At 36.5% G+C, this 15,689-nt stretch overlaps 1 protein-coding gene across 3 annotated transcripts in view; it reads right to left on the reverse strand.

Annotated features, from left to right (window-relative positions):
• Positions 1 to 9,067: 9,067 nt before the first annotated feature.
• Positions 9,068 to 15,689, reverse strand: part of LOC119647700 (transcriptional coactivator yorkie) — a 243,851-nt gene continuing 237,229 nt past the window's right edge. For all 3 annotated transcript variants that reach the window (XM_038048800.1, XM_038048792.1, XM_038048785.1), the window contains 2 exons: positions 14,397 to 14,491; positions 9,068 to 12,857 (listed from right to left, as the gene is read on the reverse strand). In XM_038048800.1, coding sequence (XP_037904728.1) covers positions 12,845 to 12,857; positions 14,397 to 14,491 — 108 coding nt within the window. In that variant the 3' untranslated portion in view covers positions 9,068 to 12,844. The remainder of the gene's footprint in view (positions 12,858 to 14,396; positions 14,492 to 15,689) is intronic.

Below are 15,689 nucleotides of genomic sequence, written 5' to 3' on the forward strand. Positions count from 1 at the left end.
AGATGGTACTCAGCAAAGTGATACCTCTGTAATTGCAGCACTACGTCCCTTTTTATGTATGGGACAGATAATGCCTCGTTGCCAATCGGCAGGCAATGATTCGCTGTCCCATACCTTGAGCATCAGTTGATGAACCACTTAGTGTAATTGGTCGCCATATTTACTCAATTCGGCTGTAATTTCATCGACTCCTGGCGACTTATGATTTTTAAGCCTATGAATTGCACGGACTGTTTCTTCTATACTTGATAGTGGTAGTATTTGTCCGTCGTCTTCAGATGGTGGGTCCTCGAATTCGCCGGTCTGGTTGTTGAGTAGCTCATCAAAATACTCAACCCATGCTCATTCTGTCGGAAAGCAGATTTCCCTCTTTGTCTCGGCAGGATGAGCATCGAGGTGTACAACGCTGCTGGCCTGCTGACTTGTTGGGAAAACTTGCGCGCCTGGTGCGGTTGCTTCCTGTACTTTTCGAGTTCACAGACCTGTTGGTTCTCTCAGGCTTCCTTTTTCCGTCTGTGAAAGTGCTTCTCCGCTCGACGGAGTTCTTGATAGGTCCTTGCGCGTGCCCGCGTTCTTTGAGAATGCAACATTATTCAGTATGCAGCATTCTTCCGTTCCGTTGCTAGCTTACATTCATTGTCGAACCAACCGTTCCGTTTCTTGCGGCTAGGGCCAAATATGTTTGTAGCCGTATCATTGATGATACTCTTCAGGTGGTTGTGAAGATCATTCGTTGATGCTTCCCTTCCCAGGCATCTGTTAGCTGCGGTTATTGCGGCATCTATTTCCCCCTTATAGGTGTTACGAAGGGTTGTGTAGTGAATAGCTTCAGTATTCACTCTTACCTGATTGCCAATAACATTTATACTAACATAAATTTTTTTGTTCCTTGCAAATTATTTCTTTTCGTAACTGTCGTTATTCCCAAATTCCGACATTAGGACTTGTGGGATACAGCGGAACAGCCAAAGCCTACAGAGTCAGATTAAAAGACACAGGAAAAATCGTCGTTACAAGAGATGTTTCAATAAATGCAGAGTACACCATGAAAAGTCATGGATCTAAACACCTGGATGTTAAATATACCCACCCAGCAGAGGACGAAATGAGACAAGAAGATGTTCAAGAAGAGCGTCAAAAGGATCAATAGCCAAAGCGAACAAGAGGAAGACTCAGAAAAATAGAGACTGGGAAACCCAGAAGACCAAAAACATTATACAGATACGTCAGTGCGTCGAATGTTGCTTCAAGCCGTGCTTCAAGTCGCGAAGGTTTGTCGCAGTATGAAGATGATCATTCAGGGCATGATGGCGAAGTCGACATTGATGTTTTTGACCAAAAATGTGGAGAAGAAACTCCAGGAGCAAAACGACCGCTCGAGACGTCGTTTGTGCCAATTATAGAAAAACGTCTAAGGGCAGATACACGTGTGAGCCAACCAGATACGTCACCTGGTAACGACCAGACGAATGAACACGACGACGGACAGATGGAAGTGAATTTCATCGAACAAATGGCTCTAATGGCGGATATTGAGGTCGAAGAAGCGATTCCAGGACCTGAAACGCAGCAATGGAAGCGTGGTATAGCAGAAGAGATACGTTTTCATCTCAAACACGAGACGTGGGAGCTCGTAAAACCTCCAGAGCAAGGAATAGTAATATTTCAGCCATGGCCAGCTTTGGTCAGCAAGGCGGATTTGCGCTCAATATAATTCGTAGGCATGTCGTGTTTTACGAATTATATAAAGGAGCATTCAACATCTGCGAGCCGCTACGGTCACGCTGCTCCCAGGGCAGAGGTGAGGCAGCGTCTGACGATTTGCCTCTGTCCTGGTAAGAAACCGTAAAGCCGCCGTCACTTCACTTTTTTTAAAAAAGTTTGGGTGCAAGCCCTGCGAGGGGTCCGTGGACCAGAAAAGAAGGAGTAAGTTGCTCCTCAATTGGTCCGGTCCTGCATTAAGTTGATGCGGACTTAGGACCCCTCTTCATTCTCAAAACGAGTAATAGGCTACAAACTGATATTCAAAAATAAGACAGATGCCGAAGGAAAAATCGAGCGCAGAAAAAAGGCGCGAATAGTGGCCAGAGGCTTTACGCAAAAACCTGGATTCGACTACGATGAAACATCAGCACCAGTGGCTACACTGGAAATCATTAGATTGCTGGCGGCATTGTCAATTGGAATGGAAACGAAACTGCACCAGATGGATGTAGAAACAGCATATCTCCATGGAGAAGTCGACGAGGAGCTATACATGAAAGTTCCAGCGACAATAGAAGCTCTGGAGGATATAATACGCGGCGAGCGAAGAGACTCGCCAATTCTGCCGAACGTAGCGAAAATGCAGAAGAGCCTTACACAAGGAAATCAAACGTGCAGGCTTCGCAAGATGTGGTAGTGTGGTACGAGCGACTAGGTGCAGTACTCAGAAAATTGGGATTAAAACCCACAATATCAGACCCGTGTTTATTTCAACGTCAACATGGACGAGGAATTTTATTATTATTTGGCAGTCTACGTGGATGATTTATTAGTAACGTCAAACAACGAAGAGTTGATCGAGGATCTGAAGAAGGGACTAAAACGAGTGTTTCAGATAGAGGACTTCGGTGAGGCGAAATATTGCCTTGGGATTGAAATCAAGCAAGAATACGGAAGTGTGAGCTTGAATCAAAAGAAATATGTCGAAGAACTTCTGAAAGACTATCTACGGAAGGTCGCCATTCAAATCTCACTGGTGGCAGTGGGATTTGTATCGTGATTTGACGTCGGATACCAGTCGACTCAGCTGTGAATGAGTATCTGAGTCAAATCAGGATTAGAATCTCGGGCGAGCGCAATGCTGACCACATTACTTCCTACAGTGTACTGTAGTGTACCGTTACGGTCTTGAATGAAGTGCTCTAACACACTCCAAGGCCCCGATCCAATATGGATTGTTGCGCCAACGATTATTAAACTTCTAAAAAGATTCACCATGACCACATGCACACTGCCGAATACCCCAGGAAGTCCTACATCAAGGTTGAAAGCAGCCACAGACCTGACGAAACCGTCGAAGAATCGACACTACCGAGAGCTAGTGAGATCACTAATGTATTTAGCCATAGCGACGAGACCGGATATAGCGCACAGTGTAAGCGTGTTGAACCAGTTCAACGAGGATTCAAAAGAGGAACATTGGGCGCGACAAAGACAGTGCTCAGATATCTAAAAGGAGTACCGGATCTAGCACTTATTTTCACACTGGGAGGAGTCGCGATCAGCTGGAAATCCAGGAAAAAGAGAACTGTGGCGTTATCAACGACAGAGGCAGAATACAAGGCGCTAACTGAGGCGAAGGTGTCGATGTACTTGAGAGATCACCTCAACGAATTGGAATTCCCAGGATTATAAAATGGGATTATTTATTGCGATAATCAAGGCGTAATAAAACTGGACTGGATTTTACGATCGAATAAAACATGCCCGAATGCACTTCAATTTCATCAAGAAAGCTGTTAAAAATAAAGACATACAGCTTGAGCATATGCCGACGGACAACAAAATGGTCGCCAACATATTCATGAAGTCTCTGCCTCTAGAGAGACACATGGAACTCATGCAGGTAGTGGGCATGAGCAAGATGGAGGAAGCATATCAGGTGTACATGTGTTTTGGTGATACAGTAATGTTCACATATGAGACGATTACGCCGCATCCACATCGCACATACAAGCTACTGACATTACATTTTACACCGTCGTACACCATTCACACAAGGGAGAGTGTGGCAAAGGCCCTCACAGCGTGAGCCGCAAGTGATGCGTAATACAGGGTGCGGTAGCATAACTTCCGTTTTTATAATGCGCGTCACTCAGTTAGTTGATGTCATAGCGGAGCGCTAGTGGTCTCGTTCAAGAGGGGATACTGTAAAGTTTTGTCCCGACACGGTTCAGTCGCCATCATGCGTTGGAATAGTGAGGAGCGTGCCTTTGTCGTTGAGGTTTACTTTTCAAGCGGTTATTGCAACACAGCGTGCATTTCGGAATCGCTTTAATTTAGCCCCGTTGGCTCCCGTCCCAGACCGCAAATCAATTGTTACATGGGTCACTACATTCAGACAAACTGCAAGTGCGACAAAAGGAAGAACTGGAGTCCCTCGGCCCGTTAGATCACCTGAGAACATTGAAGTAGTGAGAGCGTCAATGTTGCGATCGCCACGGCGTTCTGCGCGCAAATACGCATCTGCCCTTGGACTATCCGATCGTTCTGTGAGAAGAATTCTTCGTGATGATCTTCATTTTCATCCCTATAAGATGGCGATAGGGCAGGAACTTTCAGAACGTGACTTCAATTCCCGGATGAACGCGTGTGAGCTTCTTCTTGATGTCGTTCCCGAGGGTGCTATTGTTTTTTTAGCGATGAAGCCCATTTTCATTTGTGTGGGTCGATTAACAAACAAAACATGCGCTACTGGGCTAACCCCAACCCTCGAGAATTGCATCAAAAGTCTTTGCATTCACCCAAAGTCACAGTGTGGTGTGCAATTTCCTCAGCTGGAATTATTGGTCCCTGGTTTTTTGAGGAAAATGAGGTTACAGTGACAATGAATTCGGACCGGTATGTAAACATGCTACAGAATTTTTTTTCCCACGGCTAGAAAATTTGGATTTGGGGGACACTTGGTTCCAACAAGACGGTGCACAGCACACACTTCAAGAGCATCGATGGCTGTTTTGAGGGAACACTTTCCAGAGCGCCTTATCTCAATTAGAGGCGATTTGGAATGGCCGGCACGCTCTCCCGATCTGTCCCCTTGTGATTTTTTTCTATGGGGTTTTTTGAAATCCCGTGTTTATGTGAACCGTCCAAGAACCCTACAAGATTTGAAGACCAACTAACTAACATGCTAACAAGAGTCATGACAAACGCCAGAAATCGGTTTACGCAATGTATGGAGAATGGGGGACGTCACCTAACACATTTGATCTTCAAAACAATGTAAATAAAAACTTTAGACATGTACCTACATTATAAAAAATAAATAAATATTTTCCGATGCACACAATAGTTTTTATTGAGTTTTGAAAAAAGGAATTTATGCTGCCGCACCCTGTATATTGATATACTAAAGTGTGTATAAAAGTAGTCTGAATAAATATTCCAGTGGTTTATAAATGGACTCTTGTATTAATTATTTCACTGAACTCTGCTTATTAACCATAAAACCTATTTAAAGTCTATTATTTGATGCCAGCAAATGAATATTTTGCCACAATGCAGAAACACACATGACTGAATCAGAAAAGTGTAAGCCATCTTGCCTGAAAATCCTTTTGATGGTTGGATTGGGGTTAGGATATTGCCGGGAATTATTAAAATAAAAACCAACAATAGATTTTTTTAAAATCTTATATTCCAATTTTATTGTTTACGATTTTTAAAAAATATACATTTTGAAACAATATAATTTTTGATTAAAAACTCTTGTTGTTGTGTTTGCTTGTTTGTTTCATGATTTTTTTTTTTAATACAGAGAAAAGTATATACGTGTAAAATCAATTTATCGTGTATTTGTAGTACATAATTATTATTAAATGTATTGTAAAATATTCATAAACTGTTTTGATTTTCTTCCCTTCAACAATTTAGCCTAAGGTTCATTTTACTTACTTCACTTTTGTAGTTGCTAAATATCTTTCTAATTAGCATAATCAGTCATTCTTACTTTGATTTCTTCACATTTCGTTTGATTATTTCGTTATGTTTTATGTGTGTATTGAAACTCAGAGAATGAACAGATTTACATAATTATGATTCTTAGTTCTGTTTGTTGACATCTCTACTGTTCATCGTTATATAGAGACAAATATTGTATTGACAATTTATTAAAAACTTTCGTTCTAAAAGAAAATATACAATTATTTGATTTGGTGAAACAGAAATGTCAGTGACTATCATTGATATCGTCCTTGTCGCGGCAAGAACAATAAAAAGTCCGAGTAAAAGTTTATTTAAAAGAAGTAAACAATATTAATTGAAATTATTTGCTTCAGTTTTTGTTGTTGCAAAATAGTTTTTCTTTGTGAAAAGTCTGAAGGAATTTGAATTATTTTTTACTAGCGTCGTATTGTTTCAAAACATATTTTCAAAAGAATATTTTCACAGACTTCCGTATAAGATTTTGTTTACGTTTTGTTGTGTTCTTTCTAATGTCTGGATGTTTTTTTTCTTGATTTTTACAATTTTTTTGGTTGATTTTTATAGCCTCGAGTGATTGATTCGGTGCTTGTTTTTGAATAGCTCAAACAGACTCGAATCAATCTCCCGAGGACGCTTTTTCTTTCAGTTCCTCGTTTAAAACTTCTTTTTTTGTTACAATGATATTTAATTTTGACCTAAATTTTGATGCGTTTCAGTTTCAATTGCTTCTAAATTGCCAAAAAATTTCTGTTATTATACTTATAGCCAGTTGATAAATTCGGTACTAGAATACATCACACAAAATAAAATTTCCGTGTAAAATTTTATTGTGATTAAATTGCCTCGATTTTATTCGCTAGGATGTTACTTTGTGCTAAATTATCTCATTTTTCCAACCATCGACCTCATCCAGGTGTTGATTGAAAAAAGTTGGTCATTGGTATTTTGCAAGGATCCGATTTGAAAGTACAATTACGTTTGGGGAAAACGTGATAGAGTTTTCTATAGTTGGTCAAGTGTTGTCTGTGTAGCAATCGGTTTTGTGTCCGGATCCAGGCTCTCGTGCATGAGGTCAATGTCAAATGAACAATTTAGCACTTTCGTAGATAACAATTTTCTTGTCCTTTGATTGTATTGCATGCTACAAGTCTCTACTGTCTGCTATAGAGAGTTGTGTGCTTCGATCTGTCTTACGTTTGTTCACATTCTCCTCGGAGAAAAATCTTTCAAGGGAATTCCTTTCTTCAAGAAATTTTCTAAATATCTTTGTTACCACTATGTATATTTTGATTAAAAAAAAAATAATAAAACACGAAAGAACAAATGAAAAATACTGTTGTACGTGTTAGAAGAGCAATAAACAAAAAAACAATTTGTTCTCAATCTGGGCTCATGTTTCCTAATAAAAAATTAGACAACTTCGCCCGATTGGAGTTAGTTTTATAAAAAAAGATCCTTCCGTGGTTTATCTTCATTGCTAGATTTGTAGTTCAATCACATCAAATTGTTATTGTCATCGATTGGTGCCAATTTGCAAATTCTACGAAAATTTGCTAGGAAATTGAATAAGGCACGATTCGGTCATGAATGGGGGGCTTTGGGGTTTTTTTTTTATTAAGGCACTTGATTTTCATTGCATAATTGTTTCATGATGCGAATTAAATAATCAACAGAAATGTCCGTAACTTTACCAACTTTTGCTCTGCACTCACGTTTATGTGAGAGGAGAAAGTTGGTAAGTACACTAGAAAAAAATCACAGATATTATAAGGCGTGCTGATAGTGAAATTGCAATTTATGTAATGATGTCAACGATTTCAGGATGATAAAATGAGCTCTAATATATTGGATTGGGGAAAAAGAAATGTCGTATTTTGTCAATGGCGACACTTAAACATATCTTGCATCGGGTCATACTATACGACGATTTGACATGGCGACAATTTGTGCTACAAGTGTCTCTTTGACAGTGTTGTGATCATACGTTTCAGTCTCAAGTTATAGCGCGTCAAAAATGGAGTCCACCAAGCAACAAATTCGTCATATTTTACGTTTTTACTACCTGAGAGGTAAAAATGCAACGAAGGCGGCCGAAAAAATTTGTGAAGTTTATGGGCCCGATACTGTAACGATTCGCACAGCACAGCGTTGGTTTGATCGATTTCGTTCTGGTGTAGTGGATGTCGAAGATACACCCCGTACTGGTAGGCCAATCGTCGTAGAAACCGATAAAATCGTCGAAATCATCCAAGTAGACCGGCATGTAAGCATTCGCTCGATTGGCCAGGAACTGGGTTGCAAAAATTGGATTCCAAAAAAAGGTGGATGTTTGGGTGCCACACGAGTTGACGCAAAAAAGCTCTGGACCGAATCAACGCCTGCGATGCAGTGCTGAAACGGAACGAATTCGACCCATTTTTGAAGCGAATGGTGGCTGGTGATGAAAAGTGGATCACGTACGGCAACCTCAAGCGAAAAAGATCGTGGTCGAAGCGTGGCGAGCCGGCCTAAATCATCGCCAAGCCCGGATTTACGGCCAGGAAGGTTTTGCTGTGTGTCTGGTGGGAACGCGTTAAGTTGGCCTCAAAAGAGGCTTACGAAAACTGGCTGTTAGAGTTTTTTCCAATGAATAATGAAGTTGCCTTCTAAATGGCAACAAATTTGTGAACAAAACAGTGCATATTTGACTTAAATCGGATAATTCTAAGAATGTTAAATAAGGCGTCAAATTTCGATTACAAATACGACATTTCTTTTTCCCCAACCCAATATAAGCGACAAATACGTATAGAAAACCAAATTGCAGTGACATTACTTGATCGCTGAGTATCAGAGGCTAAGATCCGGTTTAATTCTGAATTTCTTTTGAACATATCTATCGCACTTTGATATGTTTGCAACACCATTAACGCGGCCAAATACATCTAAGCCTCATCGGCATTTTCTTGTGTACATCATTTCATAAGCCACAACTTCAAAGTCACTAGATTTACGCTAAGAGATCTTACCAATTGCCAACAAAACCCCCCCGCGATTTTCATAGTTTTAATTTATAAAATTCTCAACCAATCGATGCTATCCTTTTTGCTAGTGGTTGGTATCAGTTTGTATGTGATTATGTATGCGTTTAACAAATTTCACTGTTGTATAAACAGCGTCTAATGTTTCTGAACATAAAAAGTATTATAAAAAGGGTTACGTGTTCTGTTGATTTGTGTTAACAAAAAAAAAAAGTATAAATGAAAAATAATAAAACATTTATATAATAAATGGACGGCATTCAGATTATTTCTTGATTGATTACGATGTTTTCGTGTGTATTTATAAATTGATTTCTTATAAATCAGAAATTACTTTTGTAAATTTTTTTCATTTTTTGTTTTGAGCAAATATTACGGTGAGCATATGAAAGTTTCAGTCTGAGCATGGGCAATTGCTATAAATATTAGAATATTTCCTATTGAATTACTTTCTGCCCATTTCTAGTTGAGCAAAACATGTACTGAGATCGAGCAGATTTATAACAATTGCATTGTGGTTGTATTGTAGATATTTCATTTTATATGATTTATAGTTTTATTATTGTGTTCTAAATGATTCTCTCCATAGAATGCGCACATTTTTGATCTTGTCAATAAATTCTTTTGCGATTTTCTAAAGGTAATATATTTTATTTTTAAATACAGACAGGCAGACAGCTTTGACAGTTTTCCTTTAGTTAAGTTAATCTCATTTTTGTCCATGCTGAATGTTGGTGTTATTATCAAAAGGAAATTTCTTGATAATTTGTTTATTTTAACATGGCTTGGCTTTGTTTGTGGACTTCTTGGTTTTTTGTTAAATCTGTCTATTATTTTTATTCCTCTACGAAACAGATAAAAGCATTCAAGAAAATTTATTATTGTTGTTATGTTCCCTAGCAAATATACCGAGTGTCGAACTATATCCAGTTCAGTGTGGAATTGAAGAGATTTTCTGTTTCATCCACGATCATTACTGAGTTTCTAGTTACCGCGAAAATTTTACCAACCATAATATTGAAATTGCCAAATTTAAATGACTTTCTAAATACGAAGAACGATTATAATTAATTTGGGAATGGTTTGAAAATTTACTATTAAATTTAAATAATAAAAAAACAAACAAAATAAGTCTGGAACGGAATTCAAAATTAACTAATAAAAAAAAATAAAATAAAAAAAGAATGGAAAACACCCCATTTCAATTTGCATGAATAGATTTCCAACATCATATTTTCATTTTTAATTCGTTAAATGCTTCGTACTTTAAAAATGCTGATTATACCCTTCGCATTTTCTGCTTTTGCTTTGCATTCGATTGTGTTTGTGTATGTAATATAGTTATTTATATCGGAATGTATGAATCAATTATAGTAGTCTTTGCACAACTAATGAAACATAAAAAATAAATAAGCTAGCTATTAAGTTCGCTCTTCCATGAAATCTATAAATGTAAATTGAATCGGGGTCAAACTAGATTTCAAATTTAGATGAAAGTTATAAAAGTTTGGATACAATTTTCAAACCATCCCCCGGGACAGACATCAATTAACTCAAAAGTACTTTAACTGCCTAACTAAATAACAAATAAACAAGAATTATACTGAATAGAAATTTAGACTTAAGCTCATATCTTATCTATTGATTGTCATAAAAATATATTTGTTTATATAAATAAAGAAGTAAAACTTTCAACAAGTAAATTTCTGTTTGAAGTTAGTACTCAGAAGACACATATCTAGTTTTGCGATAGTAAAAATAATAACTTTTCCTAAATACCTTTTAACTGTTTGCCTAACATTCAAAATTTAGAGTTTCTTAAAACAGCAGACGTGAATTTCAATTATCTATACCTAAAACAACATCCTAAAGTAACGCAACGAACAGATTTCACAAAGGCACTTTTCGGTCCATGATTTGCCTCCAAGCTTTGCACGACAGCTTCAGCTTTTATTGGGCAATCAAATCTAAACATTCAGTGAAATCATGTCATCGCAGAAAATACATTTATATTGTAAACTCTCTCTATATTCCCTATACGAAATTTGATTATAGATAATAAAAATAGTCTAAGTCTATCAGAAAAAAAAAAGATAAAACAAATATTGCCGATCTCCCATTAGAATTTTGAAACTGATTTCCAGCTATCACACCGCCTGTAAACAAAGCCAAGACTGTTAGCCTTCCACATAAGACTCGTGCAATTTAATCAATCCCATGAAATTTCTCTTTTACATTAAACCGATTAATGATTGTTAAAATGTAACCAAAACTATTAAAACTTTTTGAAACATTCAGAAAAAAATTTAACAAGAATAAAAACTAACGTATATAGAATTAATGATTTTTTTTTGTAGGAAATTTTCCAACTTTGTATGTAAATATTGTATTAAAGATCATACAAATATTACTACTAACATGCTTCTCCCAATTTTCCGGGAATTTATTAGATGTTATCTGTATGTATTCAAAAAGAAATTAATGGCAATAAATCGTCTGTCTATATATTAAAAATAAAATATCTTACACTTAACTTATCTCGCTAAAACGATGTCAAATCTAAGAAAAAGAATCTAATTTTGGACTTGCACAATAGTTTAGAAGAAAGTATCAATTGTTTTGCATAGAACTGCGTCCACTTTCAATGTATAGAGAATAGAAATTCTGGAATGCCGAGGCCATGATTTGTGGTTAGAATATTATTTCAAATTGAGACTTTCATCTGCCGGGCGGAATTAACTCCCTTTGCCTCGTCCAGAATGCAATCAAGCCTGATTTGCATCCCTTAAGTCTTTGAATCTGTTAAACTTTCGATCTTTTGTAAGCAGACCTGCTGCTTAGGGTGCTGAATGTAGTCATATCTGGTGTAATCTTTCTAGTTGGCATTTCATATTCTATTCTCTATACATTTGTTGTTTCGTTAAAATCTCACTCGTGGACTATTCTGTATTCTATGCTAAACTTCCAACTTATTTCACAATGATATTTCTCGATATGTACGAAAAGAAAAAAATAAAAAACACAATAATAAACTACAAACTTGACTTTCACATAATATTGTTAATACACTGAAAACGTTGCTTGTAAAATTTTTAAGTAACCAATCATAATCTGATAATTTTTTTTTATATAATTATTTTTTTAAAATTACAATTTTAACACTAAATTTCTTATTTAAAAATTTCCATGATATCACTCCACATATTGGGTGTGTATATAAAAGTTTGTTTAATCATTCCCTACAGTAAATTTGTATTTGTAGTCTTAAAAATGTAAATCTTATCATTGAAATTTAATAACTATCTAAATTTAAATGATAATAATACAAAAACAGAAAAGAAACATAAAACTATCATCAAAAGTAGAACAAATTAAAAGAAAACTATAAGAAATTAAGTTGCATCATATAAAGGATAAACTAAATAAAATGATAAAATAAACATACAGACACTTTTTCTAGATAAAAAAAAATGTATTTTTCGCGTGGTATATACTTTCGTTATTATCTTTGTGTAATGTATATATAGTAAAAATGTATATGTTTATATATATTTTTAACATTTTTAATAATTTTCATTTCATTAAACGGATATGTCTCTTAAATTTCCTAATAAAACTTTTAGAGAAAAAAAAGAAAATGCAAATCGATTGACAAAAAAAAGTATTGAACAATACACTTGGGAAGAAAATTAAAGAACTTAAAACTTTACAAAAATTGTGTATAAACGAACATAACCGCCAGGGTTACATACATTTTACAACAAATATTTATAATTATGTATTTATATTGCATTTCATCTTAAGGTCACTTAATTTGCCTGCGTGTGTTTATATTTTTCTTCTGTATTTACTCGTTCTTGTTATCTCTTATCCTTTTGCTTATTTTCCTCATTTCATTAGTATCAACTAATTTTTTTTTCTGTTTCTTGTAAACCTACTCAATGTAGTTCAGTTTCGTACTTACGTTTCGATTAATTATTTTGATAAATTTGTATTGCTGTTGAATATACGTTTAGTATTCTCATTACTTTGTAGTATCGTAAATAGTAGTATAAATTGCTTATCAGTTTCAGTTTTCTTTTCTATTTTGTATCTGTATATCTGATAATATTTTTCGCTTCGTCATTTTATTGTATTCATGAAATGTTCCTATTAGAAAAAAAAAATCACAAAAAAAAAAACAAATATATTAATAAAATATAACGAAAAATAGGAAGAATTAAACTAATTTGATTAAAAATCATAAATAACAACGAGATCTGATCAAAAAATTCCAGGACTTTCCCAGTTGCGCGCCTTCCCGTTAACATTGACAACTGGTTCGGCGTTCATTTTTTAGCGGGAACAATCCTGAGTAATCTCCATTTTGTTTTGTTGCTCCAACCTTGTCCAAACCGATTGTTCAGAGGTTTTAGTGAAGTCTGTTTTTCGTGTTCCGCGTTTTTTGTCATGGACGTGAAGAAAGAGCAACGTGTTTGCAAGAAATTTGGCGTTAAATTGGGAAAATCGTTCATGGAAATTCAATTCAATCCAAATGTTGCAGCAAGCCTTTGGTGATGAAAGGATGAGCCATTCACGGTGTCACGAGTCGTTTAAACGGTTCAAGGAAGGGAGAACATCAACGGAAGATGACCCTCATTTAGGAAGTCCTTCAACCTCAGTTAACGACTTTCATGTGGCCAAAGTGAATGCTATTGTGCATTCCAATCGTCGTTTGACGTGATTTGAGAGATGGCAGATGAGTTCGACATCTCATTTGGGTCATGCCAGAGATTTTGACCCAAAAATTGGAAATAAGAAGGGTTGCAGTCAAGTTCATTCCACGATTGATGACAGAGGATCAAAAAACGAATCCCTTCGATGTTTGAAAAGACCTCTTGGTCAATGCTAATGGAAATTTTTTGAAAACCGTCTTGAGTTTATGGCTACGACATGGAAACCTAGGTGCACTCGTTCCTGTGGAAGTCAAAAAAATCACCAAGACCAAAAAAGCTCGCCAGGTGACATCAATCGTTAAAGTGATATGCGCTATTTTCTTCGGTTCGAAGGGCGTCATCCATCATGAATTTCTCCCACAAGGTGAGACAATTAATTATTATCGATACCTCCAAGCCCTGAGAAGTTTACGCCAAAAGATTCGTCGGAAGAGGCCAGGCGGGAGATTTTTCACACCGCGCTCCTCATTTGCGAGTTTTTTGCCAAAAATTCGATGACATCCCTTCCCCATCTTCTTTATTCTCCTGATCTGGCTCCGTGTGACTTCTGGCTGTTCTCAAAACTCAAGTACCCAATGAAAATGACAGCGGCTTCAGAGGATAGGGGAGATTAAGGAAGAAACGCTAGAACAGCTAAACAGCATTCATGAAACAGAGTTCTCCAGATGCATGGAACAGCGGAAACACCAATGGGAGAAGTGTATTCGCTCTCAAGGGGAGTATTTTGAATAAATTACCCATTTTGAATAAATTAGAACAATTGTAAATATTGGTAATAAAAAGTTATTGAGAAAGTCCTGGAACTTTTTGATCAGACCTCGTGGTACATTTCAAACTGAGCAAGAAAAAAATCCTTTTGATCCGTAAGGCACCATTCATTTTTAAGAGTATTATTTTATCTTATAAAAAACTGGTTAGTTTTAGTTGATGAATCAAGTTATTATCTTCATTTAATAGTAGGATTAAAACTTACATTTTATACCAATTCAGATTATCGGGTTTCGTTGATGGCGAGTTTATCAGACTCTGAACATCGTTAAGCATTTCAGTACATAGGTTGTCTCCGAGCTAAATGAAAAGGAAGCAATAATTAGAATTACAATTAAATTGATATTCCTTATTTAGTTATTTATTTAATTTAAGGAAAAATACACAGAACAGTGAATTTCGATTTAAGTATCCTCCTCAGAGGGAGGAGCAGGTAAGTAGCTTAACAGGTAATTTTCACAAATTTGTATTTAAGAAAACTTGGAAACTTTATATATATTAGACAACATTCAGTAATTTTTGTTATTGAAAAATATTATATAGTTATCTTACAAATGATTGCCAAAAAAACTGTATTTTTATGTTTATGTTTTGCAGTGATCAAAATTGTAACAAAATGGATCATCTGAACCAAAAAATATCGATGAATTTAGTTACATAACAGTAACAATTAATGTTCCATCGAAGGATTCAAGAAAATATTAATTTTTCGCAAAATGGTGGACCGTCAAAGATAATACTTCAATTTTTCAACAAAAACCGGTTGGCTTTGAGCTATAAAATGACCATTTTTGATCGTGAATAAAAATCGAACGATTGAACACTACATTTTTATGTGGTGATAAAGCCTGGGCCCGGTCCTAGGTCGAAACGTGGATTGGTACCCATGATGGAACACAAAACTCGGGAAACGCCCGCTGAACCAACACCAATGGCTCTAATATCAAACCCTATCTCAATCACCACGTGGTGATCATTGCGAGTTATTTTTTAATGAAAAACTGCAGATGGAGAAGGATGAAGGCGAGTCTCCCGCGCCTAAAACCGGGACAAATTTTATCAACTGGGCTGACAACCCTACACGGAAAACTGATGTAACGAAGCCACAGAAAGAGCCTCGGACAGGATGAAATTTAAAACGACGAACCCGGCAACGACAACGGAAAACTGATTTGCTCATTTTTTCATGGAAAGTGTGCTCCCTGTACAGACCGAATGCTACTGAGTAGCTAGCCGATACCCTGTCCCAATATAAGGCTGATGTAACAGCGTTGCTGGGAATGCGTTGGACAGGGACCGGTTTCCTGGAGAAGAGTCGCTACACCATATATTATAGTGGCCATCCAGTAAACCATGTGCTCGGAGTAGGTTTCTTAGTCAGCCAAAAAATGAAACCTGCTGTTATCGGCTTTGAAAATATAAGCGAAAGGCTATGCACTCTGCGTTTGCGAGGCAAACTTAGAAATATAAGGCCCATAAATGTTCGCGTCCCTACAGC

The sequence above is a fragment of the Hermetia illucens genome, chromosome 1 (assembly GCF_905115235.1).
Source record: "Hermetia illucens chromosome 1, iHerIll2.2.curated.20191125, whole genome shotgun sequence".
In the NCBI taxonomy this organism is placed as follows: domain Eukaryota; kingdom Metazoa; phylum Arthropoda; class Insecta; order Diptera; family Stratiomyidae; genus Hermetia; species Hermetia illucens.